General features: G+C 30.9%; 1 protein-coding gene across 1 annotated transcript in view; it reads right to left on the bottom strand.

The window, feature by feature from the left end:
- Positions 1–26026, bottom strand: part of LOC142331743 (neuropeptide SIFamide receptor-like) — a 162356-nt gene extending 136330 nt beyond the window's left edge. The window contains exon 1 of the mRNA XM_075377799.1: positions 25816–26026. Within this exon, the coding sequence (XP_075233914.1) occupies positions 25816–26014 (199 nt within the window). The 5' untranslated portion in view covers positions 26015–26026. The remainder of the gene's footprint in view (positions 1–25815) is intronic.
- Positions 26027–27715: the final 1689 nt, after the last annotated feature.

Here is a 27715-nt window from a genome sequence, read left to right as displayed (position 1 = left end):
GCTTTCCTTGGTAAAATATTCCGGAGGTAAACTAGTTTTCCACGAAGTACGAGTATAATTTAGTAACTACCAACATCCAGTTTAAAAATCATATTAGAAGAATATGCACATGGAAAAAGGCAGGTGATACTGTAAGGTATCAGACAGATTATATCATGGTTAAGGAATGATTTAGAAATCAACTCGTCGACTGCAAAGCTTACCCTGGAGCAGACATTGATAGCAACCATAATTTAGTGGTAATGAAATGTAGAATGGGGGTTTAAAAACCTGAAGAAAAGGTGTCAGATGAATCGGTGGAATTTAGAGAAGCTTTAGAAAGAAGAATTTTGAGGACACCGCAAGAGGTCTGAGTAAAACGATGAGGTAAAAAATATAGAAAAAGAATTGGAGAATTTTAAAAAGAAACTTCTTAAATCAGCAGAAGCGAACTTAAGGGGAACAAAGAGAACTGGTAGGAAACCTTGGATATCAAAGGATATATAGCAGCTGATGGATGAAGGTAGAAACTATAATAATTCTAGTGATGAAGGACGTAAAAGAAACTATCGACAGTTAAGAAATACTATAAACAAGAAGTGAAAATTAGCGAAAGAAGAGTAGCTTAAAGAAAAGTGTTCAGAAGTGGAAAGAGAAATGATCATTGGTAATTTAGACGGAGCATACAGGAAAGATAAGGAGAATTTTGTGATACATACATTAGTATCACTTCTCGGCCTCTTGGCTAAGATCAAATGTGGTACATAAATTAGTGTTCGCCGAAATAGCTCAGTTGGGAGACCGTTAGACTGAAGGTAAATAAATTAATCGCTTCTCGGCTTCTTGGCCAAGAACAAAATGTGGTACATTAATTAAAATTTAATAATGTATTAAATAAAAATTGTACACCGATTTATAATATGCAAGAAAAGGTGGAGAGTTATATGGAGAAAATGAGTTATAGAGGAAAAAGAGGTAGTCGAAGAGGATGAAAAGGAGATAAATACTAAAACCTGAATTTAATGGAGCATTAAAACATTTTAATGGCAAAAGGCTCCTGGGATAGACGGGATATCTGCAGAATTACTGCGCAGTGCAGGTGAGGAAGCGATTGGTAGATTATACAAACTGGTGTGTATTATATACAAAAAAGGGGAAGTTCCGTCAGACTTCAAAAAGAGTAGTGTTATTGTCATGATACCAAAGAAAGCAGGAGCAGATAAATGTGAAGAATATATAAAAATTAGCTTAACTACTCACGCATCAAAAATCATAATTAGAATTCTGTACAGAAGAACTGAAAGGAGAGTGGAAGAAATGTTAGGAGAAGACCAGTTTGGTTTCAGGAAAAGTATACGAACAAGGGAAGCAATTTTACGGCTCAGATTAATTGTAGAAGGAAGATTAAAGAAAAAACAAACCAACAGACATGGCATTTATAAACTTAGAAAAGGCATTTGATAACGTAGACTGGAATAAAATGTTTAGCATTTTAAAAAATTTAGTGTTCAGATAGAAGAACAATTGCTAACTTTTACCGCAACCAAACTGCAACAGTAATTATCGAAGAACATAAGAAAGAAGCCGTAATAAAAAAAGGGAGTCCAAAGCGACTGGGATAGGGAACATCCTTATGTTCCCTATCCCAGTCACTTTTTAATCTTTACATAGAAGTGGCAGTTAATGATGTTAAAGAACAATTTAGATCCGGATTAATAGTGCAAGATAAAAAAGATAAAGATGCTACGATTTGTTGATATAGTAATTCTAGCCGAGCGTAAAAAAATTTTAGAAGAAACAATGACTAGACATGGATGAAGTCCTACGCAAGAATTACCGAATGAAAATAAAAAAAAAAAACGAAATGAAAGTAATGAAATGTAGTAAAAATAATGTAGATGACCCTCTGAATATAAAAACAGGAAGATAAAAGATTATGGAGGTAGAAGAAATTTATTATTTGGAAAGTAGAATTACTAAAGATAAACGAAGCAGAAGCAGTATAAAATGCCGAATAGCACAGGCGAAACGAACTTTCACTCAGAAATATAATTCGCTTACATCAAAAATTAATTTAAATGTCAGGAAAACATTTTTGAAAGTAAATATTTGGAACGTAGCTTTATATGGAAGTAAAGCTTGATGATCGGAGTACCTGAGAAGAAAAATTAGAACCTTTTGAAATACGGTGCTATAGGAGAATGTTAAAAATCAGATGGGTCGATAAAGTGACGAATGAAGAGGTGTTGCGGCAAATCGATGAAGAAAGAAGCGTTTGGAAAAATATAATTAGAAGAAAAGACAGACTTACAGGTCAGATAATAAGACATCCTGGAATAGTCGCTGGAGAGACAGATAGATAGGAGAAACTATGCAGGCAGGCAACGTTTGGAATATGTAAACGAAATATTTAGGGATGTAGGATGTAGGGTGTATACCGAAATGAAAGGAATGGCACTAGATAGGGAATCTTGGAGCGTTGCATCAAACCAGTCAAATGACTGAGGTCAAAAAAATATATTAAAAATGCCATTCATGATTGGGATTCGAACTCGTGACCTCGAGGCAAAGAACAAGACTATTACTCCGCCACGCAGGTTTCCACAATTTTAGTTTTTAATGTTTAATTTTTAATTTTTAATCTTTAATTTTTAATTTTTAATTTTTAATTTTTAATTTTTAATTTTTAATTTTTAATTTTTAATTTTTAATTTTCGCATAGATTTCTTTATTGTCAGAAGGACAGACTGTATCATTCCGTTGTATCTAAACGTAATAGATACTAAGCAATTATGACAATAAACGAATTGAAAAATACGCTCAAATTAAAAAAGGATTTTTTTATTTAAAAATCTTACGCTAAGTTATTATTATTATCAATATTATTACTAATTAAATCATTGTTTAGAAGGTAATGTAGTGTTTAAAAGAATAAAATGAAAGTGTCCATATTTTTTTTCAGCTGTGGGAGGACAACAACTGCCGCATGGTTAAACAAAAAGCAACGGCACGGAAACCACGCGTAGGTGTCACCCACTCCTTTCAGAAGCTTTGCGCTTAGACCTAGAGGATACTCACAACGCATTAATATACACACAAAAGCACCACACTTTCATAATCATTCTGCTGATCCTTCATTATGATATAATAACACTTCATAAAAGGAAAATATATTTAGAATTGATAATCCTTTTTTTTCCTTCATTTTCTTTTCATATTATAGGTTCGTATTAGTAAAACATATGAAAATATAAATGAAGTAACTTTTAAAACTGTTTGTTAAGCCTTTATCTAAATAAATCTATGATTTTTGAGATTTATACCTTTCTTTTGGAAGATTAAAATTAATATCTCTTGTTTTGAAGATTAATTTTCTTCTTTTATTATTGAGAATCCGCTTTTTAAACAGCAGCTACCGTCAAGCGATCATTTTTTAGCAAAAATAAATAAAGCATGAATATTTCAATGGGGATTTCTTGATACCACTGCTGCCTCTTAAATATATATGTATATCAAATAATGGAAAAAATTTTATAATAAACGTATGTCCTAAAATGTTTTGATTGCGAGTTACGGCTAGTGAAAGATTTCGCTCGGATTTCAAGTTACCACAGTGAAACAAGATCGTACTGAAATTTTTAGGACGTTAATTATGGAGCAGGATTAGGATTTCTTATGGTTTTGACCTGAAATATAAAATAAAAGAAGGTCCTAGAACCAAGTTCATAGCCGGTAAGAATATTAGGTAGTGAACCTCTTTCTTGAATAATCTAATTATTTTTGGATCTGGAATCCCGTGATTCGGAAATCGTATTTCATATTCTAGTGTGTCATTACCATCATGCACACCCAAAATGAGATATCATATCGGTGTAGTCCTCTGTTATAAATAAGTACGGCATTACTTCAATGGCAAAGCGATCATGTTTAAGCTAAAATTAACAAAAAACTTGCGCTAACAACGGCAGAGTTTACCCTGCCGATATACTTAATGTACCTTACAGAATGAATTAAATACTAATAAAATTGTGTATTGTTTATCAGCTGTTATTTTATTGCCAAGTTTAATTTTTTAAATAATATTATATTTTTTTCATTAATAAAAAATCTATCATCTAAGTAATTTTTATTTATTTATTTTTATTTTACAATTGTGTGTATAATTTCCATTTTTTCAGCAATTTGTAACAATAAATTTTATTTTTACAAATTTTTGAGATCACCAAAAAAAATCTAGTTTTTGTTTTAAGTACTTCGTGAGAAATGTAGTAATCTCTAAATGAGAAATGTAGTCTTTCTAAATAAAGTTCTAATTTTTCTAACATTTCACTAATTAATTCAAGTAGTCTTTTGGACATTTTATTTAGAATTACATTTTCTAAAAGTTTAGAAAAAATAATACTGGTCGCATTTATCCGCAACACCATTTTCGGTGGTATTTGTCTCGAAATCGGAGTGTGTTTTAAAGTTGCAAAAAGATCTATTCAAACCCTGCTGAATGCTAAAGAATTAGAATTAAAAAGCACAGTAAACTATCAGTCACCACATGAAAACCTACTTTGCCGAATTCATATAGGGTCGCATGATAGGGAATGAAAAACCTTCTCCAAAAAATAACACATAGAATAAAGAACACCTTGCCGTTAAAAGTCGCACAAGTAACAGTCAGTAAGTAAATTTTCCGTGACCTTTTTGCTGAAATATTCAGTAGTCCATAAATTAACAACGAATAAAGAACAACAAAATAAACTGACTGCGTAAAAATGTTTATAAAATAATCTGCAAAGGCATATCTCATTACAAAAATGGTTTAATCAAACTATTCAGTCTTTGAATCACTGTAAAATTATTTGTAAAAATATTTTACGCTAATTAATATTTGATTCACTTTTACCAGCAACATTATAATTCTAAAGACGGAACTTATAGTAAAAAGAAATTATAAAAAATTTGCCTTATTATTTAAGTATTTTATTTTATTTATTCAGTAAAACTGTAAATATTTTTACCTCTTTAATCTGTATTATAACTTAATACATACAGCGAAAAAATAAAGTGCTGAAGAAAAAAAACAAATTATTTTTAAAAAAATTAATAAAAAGAAACTGGGTAGATAAAAGAAAAGAGTGCCTAAATTGCTGACAGTTATAAAGGAAGTAGAAAAACCGTTAATTGGATAAGATGTATTTTGGAGAGAGATGATTTTTTTTTTATAAATATTGTTATATAAGAGAAATATAATGAATGGTGAATGGCACATATAAAAAACATTTAAGATTTGGCAATTTTTAAAGGAAAATTTTTATAAAAGATTATGAGGATATATATATATATATATATATATATATATATATATATATATTGTCGCTTGTTCGCGGCTCGATCAAGAAACTGAGAGATGAACAATTTAAAATGTTCATATAATTACAATTTATTGGTTTAAAAAATGTAATACAAGACAAATTAATAATAATAATAATAATGACAATAGAATAATAAACGACAATAATAAAACATATAATAAAAATAGTAATCACAGCCCCAATAATAATCAGAAAAGTAATCATGAGAAAAGCAAATAATAATAAACAAATAATAATCATAGTAATCATAACCACAATAACAATAATAATAATAACAACAGACAGTGATTACATACAAAACAGAATTTAAAGTAATCGTCAGGATTTATTTACAGGTAGATAAATATAATTCAGTCCCATTGACAAAAGACATCAGCATGGCCGCTAGTCTTAATACTGTTAACGACTAGTCTAGTATTAACAACAATAGTACAATAGATAAGACAAATATAAACTATTTACTGCAAATACCTTTGCTGTTCATAAAACCGCCTAACAGTTAATGAATAAAATTTAGTACATTATCTCTTTCACTTATAGTCTAACAGTAACTCGCCGAACCACTTCTTGTTTTCGTGTACCGGAATTACTCGTGACATCATCTTAACTGCGTCGAACCTGCACTAGAAATTCGCTCCTTCACAGACCTCCTCGCAGAATACTCTCGCTTCAAACTCGCATAATAACGCCTCTATCGTCACTCTCTCGCAGCCTCACATCTCGCAGAACTCTCCTCGCAGACTCACATCATAACGTTTTGCTTAGACTGATTATCAACTGGTCTTCCCCAGAGTATTTATACGCCTATCTTCTTTACCTGCAGGACCAGACCTCAGTTGAGCGTGAGAACGATCGACCGAGCCCTTTCATTCCCATGCATTCCTACCCTGGTCCGGTAACTCTTCTTACGGAATAACATCTGTTTAGATATGTCACTGGGCAGTATTACAAAAGACGATTGTTAAACGGAACTGTTACCTTTACTAAAAGGATCTCTTTTAGCCCCCTTCTGGATTCCTCCCGTTATATTATTTTTTACAACTTTCTTCTTAATCGGTAGGTATTCATTACTCAGGTCCGTTATACCGGTCCTATTACAATAAATATACAATAAAGCTTACCAAAATAATTAACTATAGAAATGGCTAAATTAGAAGTGAAGTCAATTTATACAATTAGTAGAATGTTGAGAAATTTTTAAATGAAATTTACACCAATTTAATTAAAAAAAAGCTACAACACATTTGTAGGACTTTTACGGATACCGTATTTTATTCGCGCGTGTGTGGCGGTACCAGCGACGACGGTCGATATCAACTTTTATAATGTAATTTCACAGCTTACATATAACTAGTTTCGCTTATATGGTCTGACTGGTTCATCACAGCAGACCGGTTTAGCAACGAGGCTTAACGCATCAGGTACCCAGTCGACTGAACGAACAAGTTCGAGACCCAGCCAGACCGAATTACTTTTTTATACTTCAAAAAATTATTATTTTTTTTTTAATTCTACCGCTAACCTGTGACGTCACAACACAGCGGACGACTACAACAGATTTTTTTTGGGTGGGAATGCAATTATTCAACAATTTTTTTGCGTATATTGTTAATATTAAATTGTTAACAAATGTGCCTAAGAAAAATATGACCTTAATTAGGTGAAATCTTGAGATACTGATGGTGGTAACCTTGCTCTACAGCCTCATCCCCTTGACTTTTTAAGCTGATAGTTTAATAGAATCAATGCCTTATATGTTGAAGTAATCTGACCATGTCTGGTCAAAATCGGTTCATTAGTTCTGGAGATATAAGGTGATCTAGATTCCAACCTCGAACACTCGCAAACGTACATATGAACATTAATATCCCGATAATTTCCATCCGGTGTTTTGGGTTCCTTAGGTATGAAAACGCGTGAAGATTCGTTGAAAACCGTACGTGCTCAAATCGGACCGATTACAATACTTTCCCATCTATAGCTATAGCGCTAATCAGGAATGTAAAAGAAATTTTACGATAGCTTCTGACACGGATAAGCTACACCGTTTCGTTTGGTGAATAGACATCGGATGTAATTTATTTTCTCCACTTTGACTCAAATGTCTGCCTAGATGGAGTTCACATCTCTCATTACTTAAGCCTTCATTTGGACCGCCGCCAAAAATGGAAAATTTACATGAGGAAAAAGAGAAAGCAATTAAATATCAAACTTAGAAGGAGGTCCGTGTTGTCGTTAAATAACAAACTGTTGTTGTATAAGGCGTTTTTAAAACAAATATGGGCCTACGGAATATAATTTTGGGTTACGGCAAGCAATAGCAATACCGATATCATACAAAGGTTTCAGAACAAAGTATTGGACATATCGGAGGGGCATAATTTGCGAAGAACAAGGAGATCCAGGATTACCTAGGGATGCCATCTTTCGTAAAGAAATTCACCGAATTTCTTCACGAATTTAATAAAGAATTTCATTTAAAAATAAATTTAAATATGTAAATAAAATAGGGTATTTTTCATTTAACTAATTAAAACAATTTTTTTTTTGTCTTCAGTCATTTGACTGGTTTGATGCAGCTCTCCAAGATTCCCTATCTAGTGCTAGTCGTTTCATTACAGTATACCCTCTACATCCTACATCCCTAACAATTTGTTTTACATATTCCAAACGTGGCCTGCCTACGCAATTTTTTCCTTCTACCTGTCCTTCCAATATTAAAGCGACTATTCCAGGATGCCTTAGTATGTGGCCTATAAGTCTGTCTCTTCTTTTAACTATATTTTTCCAAACGCTTCTTTCCTCATCTATTTCCCGCAATACCTCTTCATTTGTCACTTTATCCACCCGTCTGATTTTTAACATTCTCCTACAGCACCGCATTTCAAAAGCTTCTAATCTTTTCTTCTCAAAACTCCGATCGTCCAAGTTTCACTTCCATATAAAGCGACGCTCCAAACATACACTTACAAAAATCTTTTCCTGACATTTAAATTAATTTTTGATGTAAACAAATTATATTTCTTACTGAAGGCTCGTTTAGCTTGTGCTATTCGGCATTTTATATCGCTCCTGCTTCGTCTATCTTTAGTAATTCTACTTCCCAAATAACAAAATTCTTCTACCTCCATAATCTTCTTTTCTCCTCCTATTTTCACATTCAGCGGTCCATCTTTGTTATTTCTACTACATTTCATTACTTTTGTTTTGTTCTTATTTATTTTCACGCGATAGTTCTTGCGTAGGACTTCATCTATGCCGTTCATTGTTTCTTCTAAATTCTTTTTACTCTCGGCTAGAATTACTATATCATCGGCAAATCGTAGCATCTTTATCTTTTCACCTTGTACTGTTACTCCGAATCTAAATTGTTCTTTAACATCATTAACTGCTAGTTCCATGTAAAGATTAAAAAGTAACGGAGATAGGGAACATCCTTGCCGGACTCCCTTTCTTATTACGGCTTCTTTCTTATGTTCTTCAATTGTTACTGTTGCTGTTTGGTTCCTGTACATGTTAGCAATTGTTCTTCTATCTCTGTTATTGAACCCTAATTTTTTTTAAATGCTGAACATTTTATTCCAGTCTTCGTTATCGAATGCCTTTTCTAGGTCTATAAACCCCAAGTATGTCGGTTTGTTTTTCTTTAATCTTCCTTCTACTATTAATCTGAGGCCTAAAATTGCTTCCCTTGTCCCTATACTTTTCCTGAAACCAAATTGATCTTCTCCTAACACTTCTTCCACTCTCCTCTCAATTCTTCTGTATAGAATTATAGTTAAGATTATTGATGCGTGACTAGTTAAACTAATTTTTCTGTATTCTTCACATTTATCTGCTCCTGCTTTCTTTGGTATCATTACTATAACACTTTTTTTGAAGTCTGACGGAAATTCCCCTTTTTAATAAATATTACACGCCAGTTTGTATAATCTATCAATCGCTTCCTCACCTGCACTGCGCAGTAATTCTACAGGTATTCCGTCTATTCCAGGAGCCTTTCTGCCATTTAAATCGTTTAATGCTATCTTAAATTCAGATCTCAGTATTGTTTCTCCCATTTCATCCTCCTCAACTTCCTCTTCTTCCTCTATAACACCATTTTCTAATTCATTTCCTCCGTATAACTCTTCAATATATTCCACCCATCTATCGACTTTACCTTTCGTATTATATATTGGTGTACCATCTTAATTAAAACAAAAGATTTTTAAACTTCTCTTTTTATTTTTCAAAATAAAATCTACATATTAATTTTAAAATTCTATCGTTCGTTTATTTAACATAATCTATATTCTTCGTTACCAAGATCGAATTTTCACTGGATTAATTGCTTCGGTTAGTTATAAAAGGTAGCCCTATAATAGTAAAACTATCATTAAAACCTACATCCTTGATATGAAAAAATTTAACGATTATGTTCTTTAAATGAAATGTAATAAAAGGAACATACAGTTTTAAGGAAAAAATACGTAAGACTGATTTAAAAGCTGAGCTTTTGGGCAAATTAATTTAAGTAAAATAGTTTTTATCGTGAAAAATATTTGTCTCGCTCACTTTTTTTTAATCTACACCAACGATACGAGTTAATTTAAAAAAAAAAAATATTAAATGGTACTCTATTACGCAGAATACACTTCTACAACTTACACATATTTTTCTTTTTTTATTCTCTGTTTCATAATTCTATAGAATACGTGCTTTTTCTTTAAATAACAAAAAAAGAAGATAAGGAATTGTGTTCTAAAACAAGAATAAAAATACAATCTAATAAAACAGTACAATGTGAGATAAATTTTTAATTAAAGATAACCGATCCATTTGTTCCGATACCATTCCAACAAATCTAGTATTAAAAAAAAATGAACTAACAATGATTACCAGAAAATAAAACTTATGGTGAAAGATGTACATGAAGAGCTATATGGTTTTTAAACTTTATAGAGGTTCAATAGAGATCCCTTGAATATTGATCCTACCGTATTAATAGTAAAAAGCTAATTAAAGTGATAAAAATATTATTTATAACATTTAAAGTCCCCTTTGATTACGTTTAATTAAAGAAAATGTTAAAATTCTTAAAGATAATTCAGTTAAAAGGTAAACAAATGTTTTCTGTATATCAATTATGGAGCTCTGATAAAACTAAAACCAGAAATCATATAAAATATGATATAAGTATAGTCCCCGTTTTTTAATTTGTAAATTGATATAGATTACAAAGCACGATTACGCTCTAAAGCCGCCTACACAAATTGTTTTTAAAAGCCTAAACGTACATAGCCATTTCGGTTGTTAAATAATGATTATCAGTAGATGCTGAAAAAAAGGAACCAAAAGCCACTCATAGTGGTACGGTAACCTCTGTGCTTTTCATACGTAAGGTTCTGGATTTGAATCCCTGTTTTCGCATACGCTACAAAATTCATTTATCATAAAGTAACACAATATGTATTAAAAACAAAATGGAAAAAGAAGTGATAATATTATTAAACAATAAACATTATAAAACAACTTTTGTAATATAAATAATTCATGTGTTTTTAGGAAATCCCAAAAAAATTTCAAGTATAAATGTACAATATGACTAATCCGCATGATAAATTTATTTATTATCATCATAAAGTTTCTATATTCAACATATACTATACAAATAAGAATTTATGATAAAATAAAGTTTTATGGTTATAAAATTAGCGGTCAAATGACTTATTGCACGTATAATGTGATGTGTGGATTAGTTGTATTTTGGTTTAAATCGTTTAATCATTTTAAATTACGTTCATACTTGACATTTTTTGGGTTTTCCTGAAAATACATTAGTTGTTTATATAAAAAAAGGATCAGAATATTTGTTTTGGATCCCAAAATTAAATAAATTAAAATTATAGAAAATATAAAAAGAAATTACTGCCACCAGCATGGAGAGTTTTGCTGTAGAAATAATTAAGTTTTGCCAAAAAATTTAATGACGTACAAATTAAAATAAAATGGGGTTAATTTTTAAAAAAAGAATATAAAAAAAGAAACCGACAAGAAGAAAGTTTAGAAAAAAAAAAATATATATATATATATATATATAAAATATCAATAGAAGAAGTTTGAAAACAAATTAGAGAAGGTGGAAATTTAGGAAGAATCAAAAATCAGTTTATTATTCTTCTTCAGACTTTAATAGATTAGTGAAGTTTGAAAATAAATTTAGCAAAATATAAAAATTATTAGAAATATCGGTATTGTAGTTTTTAATTATTTCAACTAATTGAACATTGAGTGTAGCCTTTACATTTTTTTGATAAAATCTTGTCGGTTCAATAACATCAAAAAATATTTCTTTTCTTTTTAATTTACCGAATTAAATTACGTATGAATGAAACCTATAAGAAATTATTTCAAAAGTAACTGTGAGAGACATCTGTTTTAAATAGTAGCTGTGATAGGGAAATGATTGTTTCATAAATTGGCATCGTTCATGACGCCACAACATGACCGCATTAGCAACAACAGCGATAACTGTTTTTGAGGTACGTCCATTTGAATCTTATCAGTTCAAAATGCATCTGTTATATAATTTTGCGTTTTATTTAAAATAATTGACGATAGATAGATTAATAAAACAAAATAACACGATGAATTACCCGCTTGAAAATAACATTTTTAAGTCAGACTAGCATTTATAGAGAGAGTACTGTTTTAAATAAAAATCAGATTTATCTGACTTTTCTTTGTTTTATTTAACTTATTTTATACCACTTTGTTCTGAATTAAATTCTCTACAAATTTTGTTTAAGAGTTTTGTGTGTTTATTAACCATTTAATAAAGTTAAAAACAGGATTTTTTACAAATTTACCCAATTTATTGGTTTTCATATCAGGTTTCTTAGTGCAAATACGGTTCTTGGACCTATTTTATTCGATTTTTCAGGTGAAGAATCATAAGAAACCACTAATTTTGCCCCTTAGTTAACGTTCTAAAATTTTAGTAAGACCTCAGTTAACCGGGATAGCTAAAATCGAGCGAAATCTTTCATTAGCCACAATTGGCAAACAAAACATTTTAGGACATATGTTTGTATGAAATTTTTCCATTATCTTTCACGAGTAGAATAGGTTTTTGGTAGTCGCGGGAGAACTTCAAGATACACTCTATATAAATTTTTGTTTTCCCTAAATTGGAAGCATATTGGTTTCGTAACTAAAATGATTATAGCCGACTTGAACGAGATAAAAGTCAGTCCTGACTAACTAACTAACTAACTATTCTTCAGACACAACTATTGCTGAATGAAGCGATTACTCGTTGACTTTTTCCCCGAGCCTAAAGAGAAATTTGTTATACCGGAGTTCATAAAACTCCGGTATACCAAACCCAGTGAAATGCAGAATAAGATCTACTCTTCAGGTGTTCCGAGTACATCTGGGTATGTAGCGATTATTATTTTCAGAGAAAGCAACTCTAAATGATTTCTTCTGTACCTTAGATACTTTCTATCCATTACAGAATAAAAAAATATTAATTGAACGTAATAATTTAAACGTTAGTCTTCAATTCACTAAAATCTATTCTCAATAAAAAAAGAAGAATTTTCTGTCAAAAGAAGGATGGATATTTTTCTGGAAAGTAAATTTAAAACAAAATTTATTTTAGATTATATCTACTTCCTTTGAAAAAAAATTTCTAAAACATCTCTTGAGAATAGACGTACGTTAGGAGAATTTAAAATGATTACAGACGAACTAAAGTCTCTTCTGATCCATCCTCAAGATAACATGAATCTTATGACAAGCTTATTAAAGAAACAGAGGAATGAAATGTAAGTAATCCCGATGCGTCATATCGATACGGCAAGTTTATTGAAATGTAGTGGATTTTATAAATGATATCTTCATTCTGTTCGCTGCAGAAACTGGCTGTATAGGGAACATCAATAATTTCAGAAAAAGTAACTTTCTTGTATCTAAGATGCTTTACATTCATCACAGCTGTAAGAAACACCGGGACAGTATGCAGAAAACTTAAGATACAATAAGCTTCTACATAATATCTTATACAGATAATTAAGGACGTTGGTTCAAATCCAATTATATGTTACAATTACTATAAATCAGTATAGTAAGAAGTTTTTTTTTTACAGGGAATCAAACCAGGAAGTTTCATGAACGCATTAATATTAAAGGCAATGTTTTAGGGGGTGTTTTAGTAACATTAAAAGAGCAACGTGAAATAAAGAAAATTATAATCCATTTATTAATAATTTATACTAAAATAAATTAAGCGTAAATAAAAATAAAATTATCAGACATTTAAAACATATTAAAGAAGTAAAAAAAAAAAAAAGTGGTAAGGTACATTAATAATATAAGATTGTACGAGAAGATTCCACCTGACCCAGACCCGTCATAAATATTATGAGTGAAAATCCGTGTAAGTCCTTCGTCCATTTTTGTTTTCTCGAATAAGAACAAAAATCGACTACTGTTTTACTCCCTCTTCACTATCCATTTATATTCCATTTTCTCTCCACTCAATCCAATTTAATAAGCTTTTAATGGAATGTAGAATATAGTTCATTTTAGTGCTATCTATAATGGTCAGGTTTTCAACCTTCACCTCTAGTAACTCAATTGTTTTATTATTTTTATTTTTTTTACTTTTTTTCAGTATAACGTGAATTTTAGTGGAAAACGATTAATCAAACGAAGTAACACTTGTTTTTTTTTTATTTACTACCAATTATTATTATTCAATTATTTTTTTTAATAAAAATGTATTACTTGAATATAACTTTCTAGTATCAATATCTTATATATATACAAACATACGAGTAAAAAATGAATGTTTGTTTGTCCCGTATGCGTTCCTATACTATTCATCCGATTGCGATGAAACTTTGGTGAGTTGTGCGCACGCCTGCGAAGGTTTTTTAATTAGTTTGGACCCGGAAGGTGGAGGTGGAGTTCAGATATTTCGAAAAATTTTATTTACGGTCCGATTTGGCTCATATTCAGAATATGTGTTACATGGAAAATAATACCTCTGAAAAAATGGACCCGCTAGATGGCGGTGGAGTCGAGGTATTTGGAAAAACTGCATTTATGGTCTGATTTGGCTCATATTGAGAATATATATTAGTTATGTAAAAATAAATATTTTTGTGAAAAACGGACCCGTTAGGTGGTGCTGCGATTGAGATATTTAGAAAAATTGTCCGCTGTATATTATAAAAACTACTGGCCTGATTTACGTGCTGGGAAAAAGGGAAAAACAGAAAAATGAAAAAACTTAATAGGTAAAAAGGGAAAAATCAGAAAAAATGAAATAAGTAAAAGGGGAAATTGGGAAACGGGACTGGGGAAAAGTAAAGGGCAATATGGAAAAGGAAGTGAGAGAGGGGCGAGGGTAGAAAGGGAGTGATGGAGAAGGGGTGAAGGGGTACAGGGGTGAAAGGGGAAGCGGATAGGATAAAAGGAGAAATATGGGAAAAGTGAAGAAGGGAAATAGAGAAAAAGGGAATGGAAAGGGGAAAAAGGAAAAATAAAAAGGGGTAAGGGATAACGTGAAAGGTTAATTTTTTTAAGTTCCGTAAAGTTAATTTTTTTAATGTTATATCAAACTTTGAATTGTTTTCATTTTATATATATATATATATATATATATATACAAATCTAGTAATAGTGAAGCATTGCCCGGGTCTGCTAGTTTATTTATAAAAATCAGTTAAATTTAAATAATTTTGCACATATCTTACATCAAACTGAAAACTTAATGTTCCTTTTTTTATATATTACTTTTTCTCACCAACATAACAAATAAAAAAGGATTTTACAGAAAAATTACAACAGAATTTATTAAAATAAATAATCCAGAAAATTACATTTTATCAACAGTACATTATTTATAAAATTAATTTTTTAATCTTACACCTTTTGCTTTTACCTACAACTTTTTATATTGTTATTTATTTATTTTTTATGGTATTTAAAATAACAAAATTATAAACACTTGCGATTTCCCTCTCATTATAGCATGAATAATTATTTTGCTACAATTAAAATCTATTCGTAGACGTATTACAATTTATATAGGTACAATAACGTATTTTTAAATATAAAAAAATATGAAAGCTTTAATTTTAATAAACTAAAATTCCTTATTGCAAGGAAATACAAATAATAATTAATAAAAACTCTTACGCAGTTGTCCGAAAAAACCGACTTTTCGTTAATTTAATTTGGTTTTAATATTTTAATTATTTTTTTTAATTTGGTTTAATATTGCTAACAATAGAAAACGCTGATAACGAAATGTCAATGTTATTACGTGCAGTAACGTAAAAAACCACGCTTCTAACTTGCCCCGCTCAAAAGTTTTCGATTTTAAATTAAACGTAACTCAACCAATCTTCATAAAAGTTTCACATGCATAACTTCAAATAAACTACTAAAGCATATCTAGATTTCAACGAAATTGAAATAGCAGTTTTGGAGATTTTTGAGCCACAAACTTTTCCACATACGCTTATAAATATATAAGGCCAATTTAATTGAATGGTATTTTCCTAATCCTCATACCTCAAAACGTAAAAAGATTCATTTTCATCTCCACTTCCACCATTCGACCGAAAGTAATATCATAATTTTCTTCAAAAAGACAGTAACGAAATTATAATTAATGATAAAGAAAAATTTGATTTTTGTAGTTAATTTAAAAATAATGACAAATTTTAACTGTTAAAATAATTCCCACGTGTTCCTTTAAACATGAATTAAATTTATCTCTGTGTGCAATTTTAAGATTCCATAACTCATAATTTTATTAATATTTCAAAATGAACAAATTCTTAAATATGAAATTTTGATATTTAATTATTTTAAATTAATAAACCAAAAGAAATATTTTATTAAATTTATTAATAAGTCTAATACTCATCGATACATTGGAGGTGAGTTAGAGATTGTGCTACATGTCTATAACGAGGGGCTCGTTAACCTAATTTTTCGCCATCGTCTCGGCCCATGAAATTTTTGTGGCCCAGATGAAGTAGAATGATCGCTTTTATTTTTCTATATTGTCTGGATTTATTGGCAATAATTTTAATTATATACAGAAATATGAATGAATATTTCATTTTTTTGTGTATCGTTCAATTTTTTCGTATTTTCTGACTACAAGCCCGAGAGGGTGCGTTCATTTATTCGTAAGACAACAGCATAAAAATATTTTATTATTTAATATTTTTATATTACATCTTTTATAATGTTTAAAAAAATGTTCCCTTTTTTATTATCTCTATTGTTAACTTCTGTTTAAATTTCTTCAGTATTATAAAAAAAATTATTTTTGTTGAAAACACAATCACTCAAATATTCATCAGGTAATCGGATGAATTATAGGATTTAATAAATCTTGTATTCATAGATAAATAGTAAAATTATGGTACCAGAAACAACAGTTTCATTACCTACCAATGAAATGTAATAACAGCAAAATAGTCATTCTATATGATTAACTAAAATGATAAGCTATTATCACTAGACATTCTATGACCGGAATGGAATCTACAATTTTAATTATTTAAATAATATTTTTAATATGAAAAAAAAAATAGAATCATGTGAAAAGGATCTCCGTGGCGGAGTGATAACGTCTCAGCCTATCATCCGGAGGTCCTGGATTCGAATTCCGGTCAGACATTGCATTTTTTATACGCTAACAAAGCAGTTGATGCCCATATTTAAAAAAAAATTATATAATTTTTTCCCCTCCACGTAATCCTCCCTATAAAAAAAAAAATGCTGAAACAATACTGAAAACTCAAAAATTGTAATAACTCTAAACTTAATTGATCTACTGGAGCGGGAAATGGCTTAAAACACACAGAAAATCAAGTCACACCTAATGAGACCACCTCCAAAATCTTTCCTAATCTCCGACTCGAGATATGAGCAAAAATTGGTTCTGTCTGTATTATAATATGATACGAAAAATGTTGAAATACTGTTGAAATACCACCCCCTAAATTATATATTTTATTTATGCTAAAATTATATATTTTTTAAAATTGTTTCAATATGTAGAGACTACTTTTTTTTTGTCTTCAGTCATTTGACTGGTTTGATGCAGCTCCCCAAGATTCCCTATCTAGTGCTAGTCGTTTCATATCAGTATACCCCCTACATCCTACATCCCTAACAATTTGTTTTACATATTCCAAACGTGGCCTACACAATTTTTTCCTTCTACCTGTCCTTCCAATATTAAAGCGACTATTCCAGGATGGCTTAGTGTGTGGCCTATAAGTCTGTCTCTTCTTTTAACTATATTTTTCCAAACGCTTCTTTCTTCATCTATTTGCCGCAATACCTCTTCATTTCTTCATTTGTCACTTTATCCACCCGTCTGATTTTTAACATTCTCCTATAGCACCGCATTTCAAAAGCTTCTAATCTTTTCTTCTCAGATACTCCGATCGTCCAAGTTTCACTTCCATATAAAGCGACACTCCAAACATACACTTTAAAAAACTTTTCCTGACATTTAAATTAATTTTTGATGTAAACAAATTATATTTCTTACTGAAGGCTCGTTTAGCTTGTGCTATTCGGCATTTTATATCGCTCCTACTTCGTCCATCTTTTGTAATTCTACTTCCCAAATAACAAAATTCTTCTACCTCCATAATCTTTTCTCCTCTTACTTTCACATTCAGTCGTCCATCTTTGTTATTTCTACTACATTTCATTACTTTTGTTTTGTTCTTGCGTAGGACTTCATCTATGCCATTCATTGTTTCTTCTACATCCTTTTTACTCTCGGCTAGAATTACTATATTATCAGCAAATCGTAGCATCTTTATCTTTTCACCTTGTACTGTTACTCCGAATCTAAATTGTTCTTTAACATCATTAACTGCTAATTCCATGTAAAGATTAAAAAGTAACGGAGATAGGGAACATCCTTGTCGGACTCCTTTCTTATTAAGGCTTCTTTCTTATGTTCTTTAATTGTTATTGTTGCTGTTTGGTTCCTGTACATGTTAGCAATTGTTCTTCTATCTTTGTATTTGAACCCTAATTTTTTTAAAATGCTGAACATTTTATTCCAGTCTACGTTATCGAATGCCTTTTCTACGTCTATAAACGCCAAGTATGTCGGTTTGTTTTTCTTTAATCTTCCTTCTACTATTAATCTGAGGCCTAAAATTGTTTCCCTTGTCCCTATACTTTTCCTGAAACCAAATCGGTCTTCTCCTAACACTTCTTCCACTCTCCTCTCAATTCTTCTGTACAGAAGAATAGACTACTAGGTATAATTATAAAAAGATGAAAATAATAAATAAATTTTCTGACCGTGGAATTCTTATTTCATGAAACAATTTGTACAATAATTTAAAACATATTAATAATATTACCGGAATCGATCTGAGAAGAAAAGGGGAATTTTTTTAGATTGGAAATGGTCTTCAGCTATTTAGATATTGTAACATAATAATTTCAGGCTAATCATACAACAGTTCAGTAGACAGTAAATTTACACTACTATTATTGTATAACCAATACTTGTGAATTATTGAAAATTTCATCTTGGATAGAACAACTCTGACACAAATAATACAAAGAAATGTAGCGAATTTTCCAGATTAATTTTTTTAAAAGTTTTATGTAAAACAAGTAATGAAAAAAAAAATCCAAATTTTCATAAGTGTGTCTGAAGAAGTAGCGTAGAAGAGATCTACGGTAGCTGCAACTGAGAAGACAGCTAAAGAAAGAAAAAAATTCAAAATGACTGATCTGCTCTTGAATAAAAATAAAATATGTAGATGTAGCTTTCGAACTTCTTACATTTTACTTTCTTTCCTAGAGACTTAGAAATTACCAACTCTGGATCTAATCAAATCAGTTGTTCTGTTCCTTGGTTTAGTCAAAAAAATTGAGAATTGTAACATTTTTAAACAAATTCTACGTACCTACCAAAATGAGGTATATGTATGATTTTAGAAGTAGATAGGTAGGCTTAGCGTTACGTAGTAAGTAACTGTACAACAATCACGCCTCGGTGCAACACCTTGGTTATGTAAACTGTATACACTAATAATTTCAGGATATAGAAATATTTATTGAACACTTTCTTTATTCGCTTTAATTTACTATATCTTTAATCATCACATTGATTTATATTATATTATATTTTGTATTTAACCGTACATTTAAATTATACATTTAAAGTTCCGTCTAGCTAGAACAGTTATTGTTCCATTCCAAGTCGAGCTGTCCAGTGCTGCGATCTAGTGGGTGCTAGCGCTCACCGGAGAGTTGTACCAGTCGGACAAGTCGTACCAGTATTCGGCGCCCGAATCTGATCCAAGGCGGTCACGTTATACTCTTAGTCCGGATGGACTCCATTCTTGGTCGGATGAACGTTAGCTTTAATGTAGTATTTAATTTTATATTTTTTTCATTTTTATATGTCATTTTATACGTTGTGATACAATTCACTTCATTAACTGTCAACACGACAATTCATTAAACCATTATTCAACAAGTAACAAGGCGTTGCCTTTATTCATCACCTATGAACATACGGTCCAACCTCGCTCTAAAATCTACCAGTAGTATTAATGAATTTTATTTAACATTTTAAAGGAAAGTGACCGTACAATTAATAAGTATAACAATATTCAATCGTTAAGTTTTATACAGAAATTTACATTTAAAAAATTATTTTTAGAATTTCTGTTTGATTATTTAGAATGAATCCTACAGAAAAAGTACATATGAAATTAAAGAATATAAAATATTTTTCAAGTAACCAAATTGAATTATTTTAACAGATTAATCCTGCGGTAACTTAAACAAAAATATTCTCTTAGCTTAAATGATTATAAAAAAAATCCAAATTGTATTTAGTGTAAAATAATATTCTGCATAGATAATATTTTTAGAAAATGGTTTTACAAATGAAAGAATCTTAGTTCAACATTAAGATATTACTAAATGGAAGCAATTAAATTTATACCCAACTCACCCGCGCATTCACGCACACACACAAACACATATTCTTATCTATCTAATAAAATGAATTTTAAATGAGTTCCGGAAGTCATTATTCCAGCACACGTTATCTGAAATCGTAATATATAACTGCTAAATAATGAAGTATTGATGACATTTATTCAGTAAGCGTATGCATTTACTGAAAGTTAAATTAAGGAAATTTATGCTGAAATTTAAGAAGTAAATCTTATTAGAAGACACTTAATCTTATAAAACACATCATGGATTACAAAATTAATATTTTTTTACAATTTATATTATTATTATTGCCTTTTATTCTAAACGATACAATGATCTGTAACTTATTTGAAATTACGCTAATACAAAGTAAAGTAGAATATCAAAGAGAAATGCTGAAAAACTGATTACTATAAAAACGAAATCTATATAACTTGACGCACTTACTAATTTTTTAACAGCTATTAATTAAACCCAAGAAAATTCAAATAAGTTAAATAACAAATCACAAAAAAAATAAATTAAAAAAAGATATTAGGCACATTTTTAAACATGTAAATAAGCGGATCAGTCATTATTACCAAAAAATCAAAACCTGTAATATGTATCGGTAATACTGTACATAAGTACGGTGCAGTAATACTGTATCGGGCGATTCAAAAAGAACTTCACAAATTTAAAGGCGTATAAAATTTATCGAGATAACAAACAGCTCCGGCTGAGGTCTCATTTTCTGAGCTGTCAGAAAAATACATCGAGTTTGTCACCCAAAATTCACTATGATTCGATATGTCTTCTATTTGAATGCGACATACATTCTACCTGTAGCTAGTCAGTTTCATTCCAGACTGTAGCTAGCAAGTCAAGCGTTACCTTTGCAGCTGCGACGTTAATTTGAAGTCTTAGCTTAACAAAATCAGATCTTAGCTTAATAACCCGATCTTTAATGAAACCCCACAAGAAAAATCTAGAGAAGTCAAATATGGGGAGCAAGGTGGCCGTGCAATTGGAACTTCACGACCAATTCACCGACCTGGGTATCGAGTATCAAGAAAATCTCGGACTTCTAGGCGGTAGTGAGGTGGTGCCCCGTCTTGCTGATAATAATGGCGTCCATATTGGTCATCATCGTCTAACTAAGGAACTAAAAAGTCTTTAAGCACATCCAGATAAAGGATACCATTTACGCTTGCCTCCTGGAATAAGAACGGGTCGTTTGTCTGGATGAACATATATTAATGAAAGTAAGATGCCAAGAGTAAATTGTATTGCCTACTAGGAAACTCCCTATCGTACTTTCTACGAAAATTACGTCGAACTGCAGTTCTGACTGATAAGTGTAAAACTGAAACATACAGCGTTCCTCACCAATAAATGTATCCATTTTTAGCAACATTGATGACAGCGCTGTTTAACAATTTCGGTACTAATAAACTACGTAAATCACAACTAGATATGTCTTGCTATGAAATAAGACAACCAAATTTGAAGGTTATCTCAAAATTGTATTTGTTTTGTACTTGTGAAGTCCTTTTTGAATCACCCGATATAGTACCAACCACACCTAAAAGCAAATATTTCAGAAGAAAGTGTAACAGAATGAATGTAATGAAAAATGAATAAAAGGAAACCGAAAAGGAAGGAGGTTCACTCATTAAACAACCAAATTACTTTTTTTTATTCAGTGACACTGAAACTAATGCCACTTTCCAACGTGCTATATTTATGCATTTCTTCCATTTTTCTGCAAACTTTCACATTCCAGTAGTAAATAACTATTCATATTGGTGTCCAAGTCATTTTTTTACCTCATTCTTGATTCGTTCATTATTGCCGTACTCTGTACCAAGCAAAAATTCTTTAAAAGGATCAACAAAAAAAAATCTGAAAGAGCGAGATCGGGGAACGTGAAGCGTATGTGGCAACACATCAGCCTTCTGAATAGCTTTCCATGGCTTTTGAGGCGAGCTTAATTAATCTTGGAGAAAAATTACGCTTTTACAAAAGAATTAGTATATTCTTTTCTTATTATCGGTTTTCGCTTCGTTTTCTAGCACGTCACAATAACATTTACTGTTAATTGTAGGTTTTTCTTCCCAGTAATCGGAATAAATTGGGCGTTTATTGTTGAAAAACGTTGTAAGAAATTCTTTACCGGTAGATATGAAACTTTTGAATTTTTTCCTGTCAATCGAACTTGAATTTTTCCTACTCTGATGTTTGAATTCCGGCTCAAAATGATGAATCAAAATTTCACCACAAGTTATTACGGGATATAAAAAAGCATTAATTTTTGTGATTTTAAATCAACTGTCTCAGAACCCATTTCGAATACCATTTTCAATTATTTAGGCTATTATGTATAACGGAGTGGGGCAATGCCGATATCCATACATTTTTAACAAATTTCCCGAATGTTTATGCAACTATCCATGTAAATAAGATCAATATGGGATTTTGTAAAGCTTCAATCAAAACTTTCACTTGTCTTTCTGCATGATGAAAATTAGTAACGCTTATTCTCCCCAATATAAACTGTTCGATTCACTTATAAGAACACTTCACAGTAAATACACTTTTTTACCATAGTTATTTAATATCCGTGGGTGAGTGAATACACCTTTAGAGAATAAAAAACTTATCACAACACGTTGTTTTTCCACGGTACAAGTTTTAAGTGATGCAGTTATTTAGAAATAAACAAAAGTAGTTATAATAACAGTTAATATTTTCTGCCAGGATTGCCAAATTGAAATTCAGACAATTTCAATTTATCTAATAAACAGTATTTCCACTATTTCTTTGGTTTAATTAATTACTTAACTAGTTTTCTAATTTAGGATACGTGAAAGAACATTCTCATACACTGGAAAAAATAAACAAAGGAGGGTTTAATCCAATTAACAGCAAAAAGTAGTATGAGAAAAAAAATTAGAACAAATATAATGATGAAATTAAGAAGCAAAGACAAAATTGATGACAAGCGTACAGATTTATATATTTTAACATGACGTATAACGAACCAGGATAACGTATTTCTTCCAAATAGAAGGAAAGAAAGAGAAAATAATAATGAAAAGAAGAATCCAGAAGGAACTAAAATTAGATTCTTTTCTTACAGTAACAGGTTCGTTTAACAATCTGTTCTTTGTAATAAAGACAATGGCAGCTCCAAAAAGTGTTTTTCGACCAGAAGAGTTACGGGATATGAATAAGAAATTATAGAAAAACTTATTGAAGTGGACGTTGAAAATTATTACCCTTCAGCAATTAAAGGGATGAAGCGGTACTGGTTCTGCAGACCAGGCGATATAAATACTGCCGAGCGATATAAATACAGCTGAGAGAGCGAGTAGTTCTGCGAGGCCGTGTTTGGCATATCCATGATAATTGTGACATCAGTAAGCGTGTGGTAATAACTGAAGAATACGTCACGAGTATTACAGCGTGGAATGTGGGTGAATACAGGAAAAGTATTTCGATGAGTTATTTGTTAACAGTAGTGCAAGTGACAATATTCTACTCATGCATAAAGTGTAGTGTAATTCTACTGTAAACAGTAAAAGTAATATTTGCAGAAATTAAATTGTATGAACTTTAGATTCTTCTAGTGTTATCTTCTTGTTAGTGCAATATCAGGTTCTTCCGGCCATTATAACGTTTTTAGTAAATTAGACTATATTTTGGTTTTTATAATTTAACTATCATTAAACAAAAGTTTTCCTTTTTTGTATATTATTATTATTATTATTATTATTACTACTGCTAGCCGGTCAGACTCGCTTCGATTGTCGGACCTCTGGCCAAGGGGCTCTGCCCCCTGGATCCTCGACGCGTTCGTATTCTCATGTTTGTGACGATATGAAGTATTTTACATGAATATTTTAAGAAAAAATATATATTCGTGTGTAGAGAACAAATTTCTGAACATTTTGGTGTTTTTATATTTAAAATAGGCTTAAGGAGTGAGTAGATATAGAATTTAATAGAATTATAGTGTTTAACCCTAGCCATATTGATAATAGGGAATTGGCTTAGGGACGCTGTCTTCTTCGTTTAGTAGTGTGTGTTCGTGTGAAGTTGTGTTAGTTGACAGTCCTGCTTCTGTTACTGACGCAAAGTGGACCACGTGATTGGTGCAGAGCGGATCACGTGATGTGCCGGGTGGCTGCGCACAAACGACTCTCGCTAAATAAAAAAAATATTTTTTTTTACTTCTAAATATTAACTGATAATCCATTTCTTTTATTAATGAAATTAAATGAATAAAATAAATTAAATTAATAAATAATAATTATAATAAATAAATAAAGGTGTAAATATACAATGTAAATAAAAATAATATACGGTTAGAAATTAAATTAAACAATGTGTAAATTAATTGACAATAGACTGTTTCTAGCGGGAGAGAGTCGTGGGTGGAGCCATCTGCAGCCGGCCGGCGCACCAGCATTGGTCCGCTCTGCGCTAACAGCAGCTAAAATAAAAATGTGAGCACATACAACAAACAAACCCACGCACTATCATTTTTTATAGAGAGTGTTTTATTATTATTATTATTATTATTATTATTATTATTGTTGTTGTTGTTCATATTATTTCTATTGTTTATTTTGTTTCTATATCTTTAGGGTAATAAATTGTATCTATAAGAAATGTTTAGCTTGTTAGTGTCTCAATAACCTGGTCAAACCGCGAACACGAGACTAATATATATATATATATATACTATAAATACTTATAAATCTATTTAGATTACCATGAAAAGAAACAGGAATGTAAACTGCTTCCACTCTGTCGATCAAAATTAAAAATATACTGAAATTTAAACAAAATCCTAACACTTTTCTGACAATTATTTATTTATTTAATACAACTTTTTAGTTTCGATTACATCATCACTTACAATAGCGTCAATTCTTTTGCTATTTTAAATAATAATCTATTGAGATAAAGTCTTATAACGCATACAATTAATTTTAAATATAACGAACCGTTATGAACCAGTAATTTATAAGGAATATCGGTGCATCCTAAGATAAGATGAAGAATTCATGCGTTAACTAACGGCACAGTTTGAACATATCATTAAAAAAAGGAGAATATGTTATAAAAAAATTGATCGTATGATTAGATGAAAGTGCTCGATTAAATGTCTTTATTGTGTTAAATTATACATAAACTACTGCCTGCTGAGAAGTATGAAATTTTAAAGAAAATATAAAGAGGCGAGTAATTTACTTCCTCCTGATTTCCTTAATGATCATTTATCGCTGCATCAGTGTATTTATATTATTTACTTTATATAAAATAAAACAATATACGATACCTTTGTTACAAATTTTAAAATAAATGATAGTTTGTAAATAAATATTGTAAAATTAGATTATTATAAAGTTTATCCTGACAAATAGATACATTTATAAATAAAAAAATAAAAAAAATATTAACATTTTCTTACCTGACATAATGTTGCTGATTAATGTAAAAGGAAGACAAATAACATTTACTAGAAGATCAGCACATGCTAAATTAGCGATAAAAAGATTAGTCGGAGATCTCATACGAGGACTTCTGTACACAACAAGCACAACGAAACAATTTCCAGTAACACCGACAATAAATACAAGTGAATATGCAACACAAAAGAACACAGTCATCGGGAACGAATAACGAAATTCAGGTGTTGATATCGGTGAATACGACGGCTGACTTGGATCACCAAAGGATTTTGATGAATCATTTTGATAAAATGCTGTCGTTCTGAAAAAAGAAGAGATAAAACAAAGTTAATATTTTAAAATATTTATATTATAACAATGTATTAAATTTATGACGGATTAATTATCAATATTACCTGTGGTAAATTTTAGAAAAAAATATTACTTAGAGGTACAGTACACTTAGTTACGGTTTGTTTGCCTCATAGTAATATATTTTCTTCTACAATAATATAGTGATGTACTCATGCTAAAAACATTATCTTTTTCTTTGAATGGTGACCATATTCATAAATGATGTAAGAAAAATAATCTATTTAATAGCGTAAAATTAAATAAAATTAATATACAGGACTGAATCGTTATGTAATATTTCCAGCATATGGCGCTGATGTAGTTCCAATGTTACATATTTTCTACTTTACAATCAAGGTACTAACATTTTACTAATTATTTGCTTTATATCATATGATCCTCACAATGAAGGTACGTGTCTAGGACAACTATTTTGTCTCAGCAAATGTATTGTTAAAATCAGTGTTATGTCACGGATTTTACCAAATGAAATGAAAAAATTAGATTATACAAGGTGTGTGAGAAACGTAATGAGATTGGTAACACTGCGAGCGATCTGGCAACGCTGTGTCTACCGGTCTGTGCTAGACCGGTTTGTTCATCCCTTCCTCATGCTCAGTACGAATATCAACCACCCAACGCATTATTTTTGACAGCGTCATCAGTGAAGTTGTGTTTTTTTTGTGTGTTACGAAAATGGAGCATCGGAATTTAGAGTGACGTTGTGCAATCAAGTTTTGTGTTAAACTTGGGAAATCAGCGAGTGTGACCTTTGAAAAGTTGAAACAGGCCTATGAGGAACATTGCTTATCAAGAGCACACGTTTTTCGTTGGCACAAATCATTTTCGGAAGGCCGAGAACACCTTGAAGATGAACCTCGCTCAGGGAGACGTGTGATCACAGGTGATGAATCCTGGATATTTAAATACGATCCTGAAACAAAGCGGCAAAGCGAAGAGTGGCACACTCCGTCATCTCCTCGACCGAAAAAATGTCGAATGAGCAAATCAAAGATCAAAACCATGCTGATTTGCTTTTTGACAGTAGGGGTATCGTGCATAAAGAATTTTTTCCTCCAAGACAAACCGTCAACCAAGTGTTTTACAAAGGTGTCCTTGAAAGGCTCAGGAAAAGAGTGATTCGCTTGAATCATTCGCGCGAATATGCGCACGCGCATACCGTACTTAATTCGCGCGGGTGTGGCGGTACTAGCGGCGATGGTCGGCACTAATTAAACTAATATAATTTCACAACTTACATAGAACAAATTTCGCTTGTACGTTCGGCAGAATGGTGTGATTGCAAGGTTTAACACACCAGGTACCGAGTCGACAGGACGATCGACTTCGAGACGTTTTTACGTCTTTACAATTACGAATTACGTTTTTACAATTTAATATAATTCATTTATTTAATTCTATCGCTCACCTGTGACGTTACAACACACCAGACGACTACAACAGGACTTTCTGGGATGGGGGTACGATTTTGCAAATTTTTTTTACAGTATTGTTATTTTTTAATTGTTAACAAATGTGCCTAAGAAATATATGAACTTAATGAGA

This window comes from Lycorma delicatula, chromosome 10 (genome assembly GCF_047948215.1).
Source record: "Lycorma delicatula isolate Av1 chromosome 10, ASM4794821v1, whole genome shotgun sequence".
In the NCBI taxonomy this organism is placed as follows: Eukaryota; Metazoa; Arthropoda; class Insecta; order Hemiptera; family Fulgoridae; genus Lycorma; species Lycorma delicatula.
The sequence above is the reverse complement of the archived record's forward strand: the minus strand, read 5'-3'. Positions and strand labels throughout refer to the sequence as shown.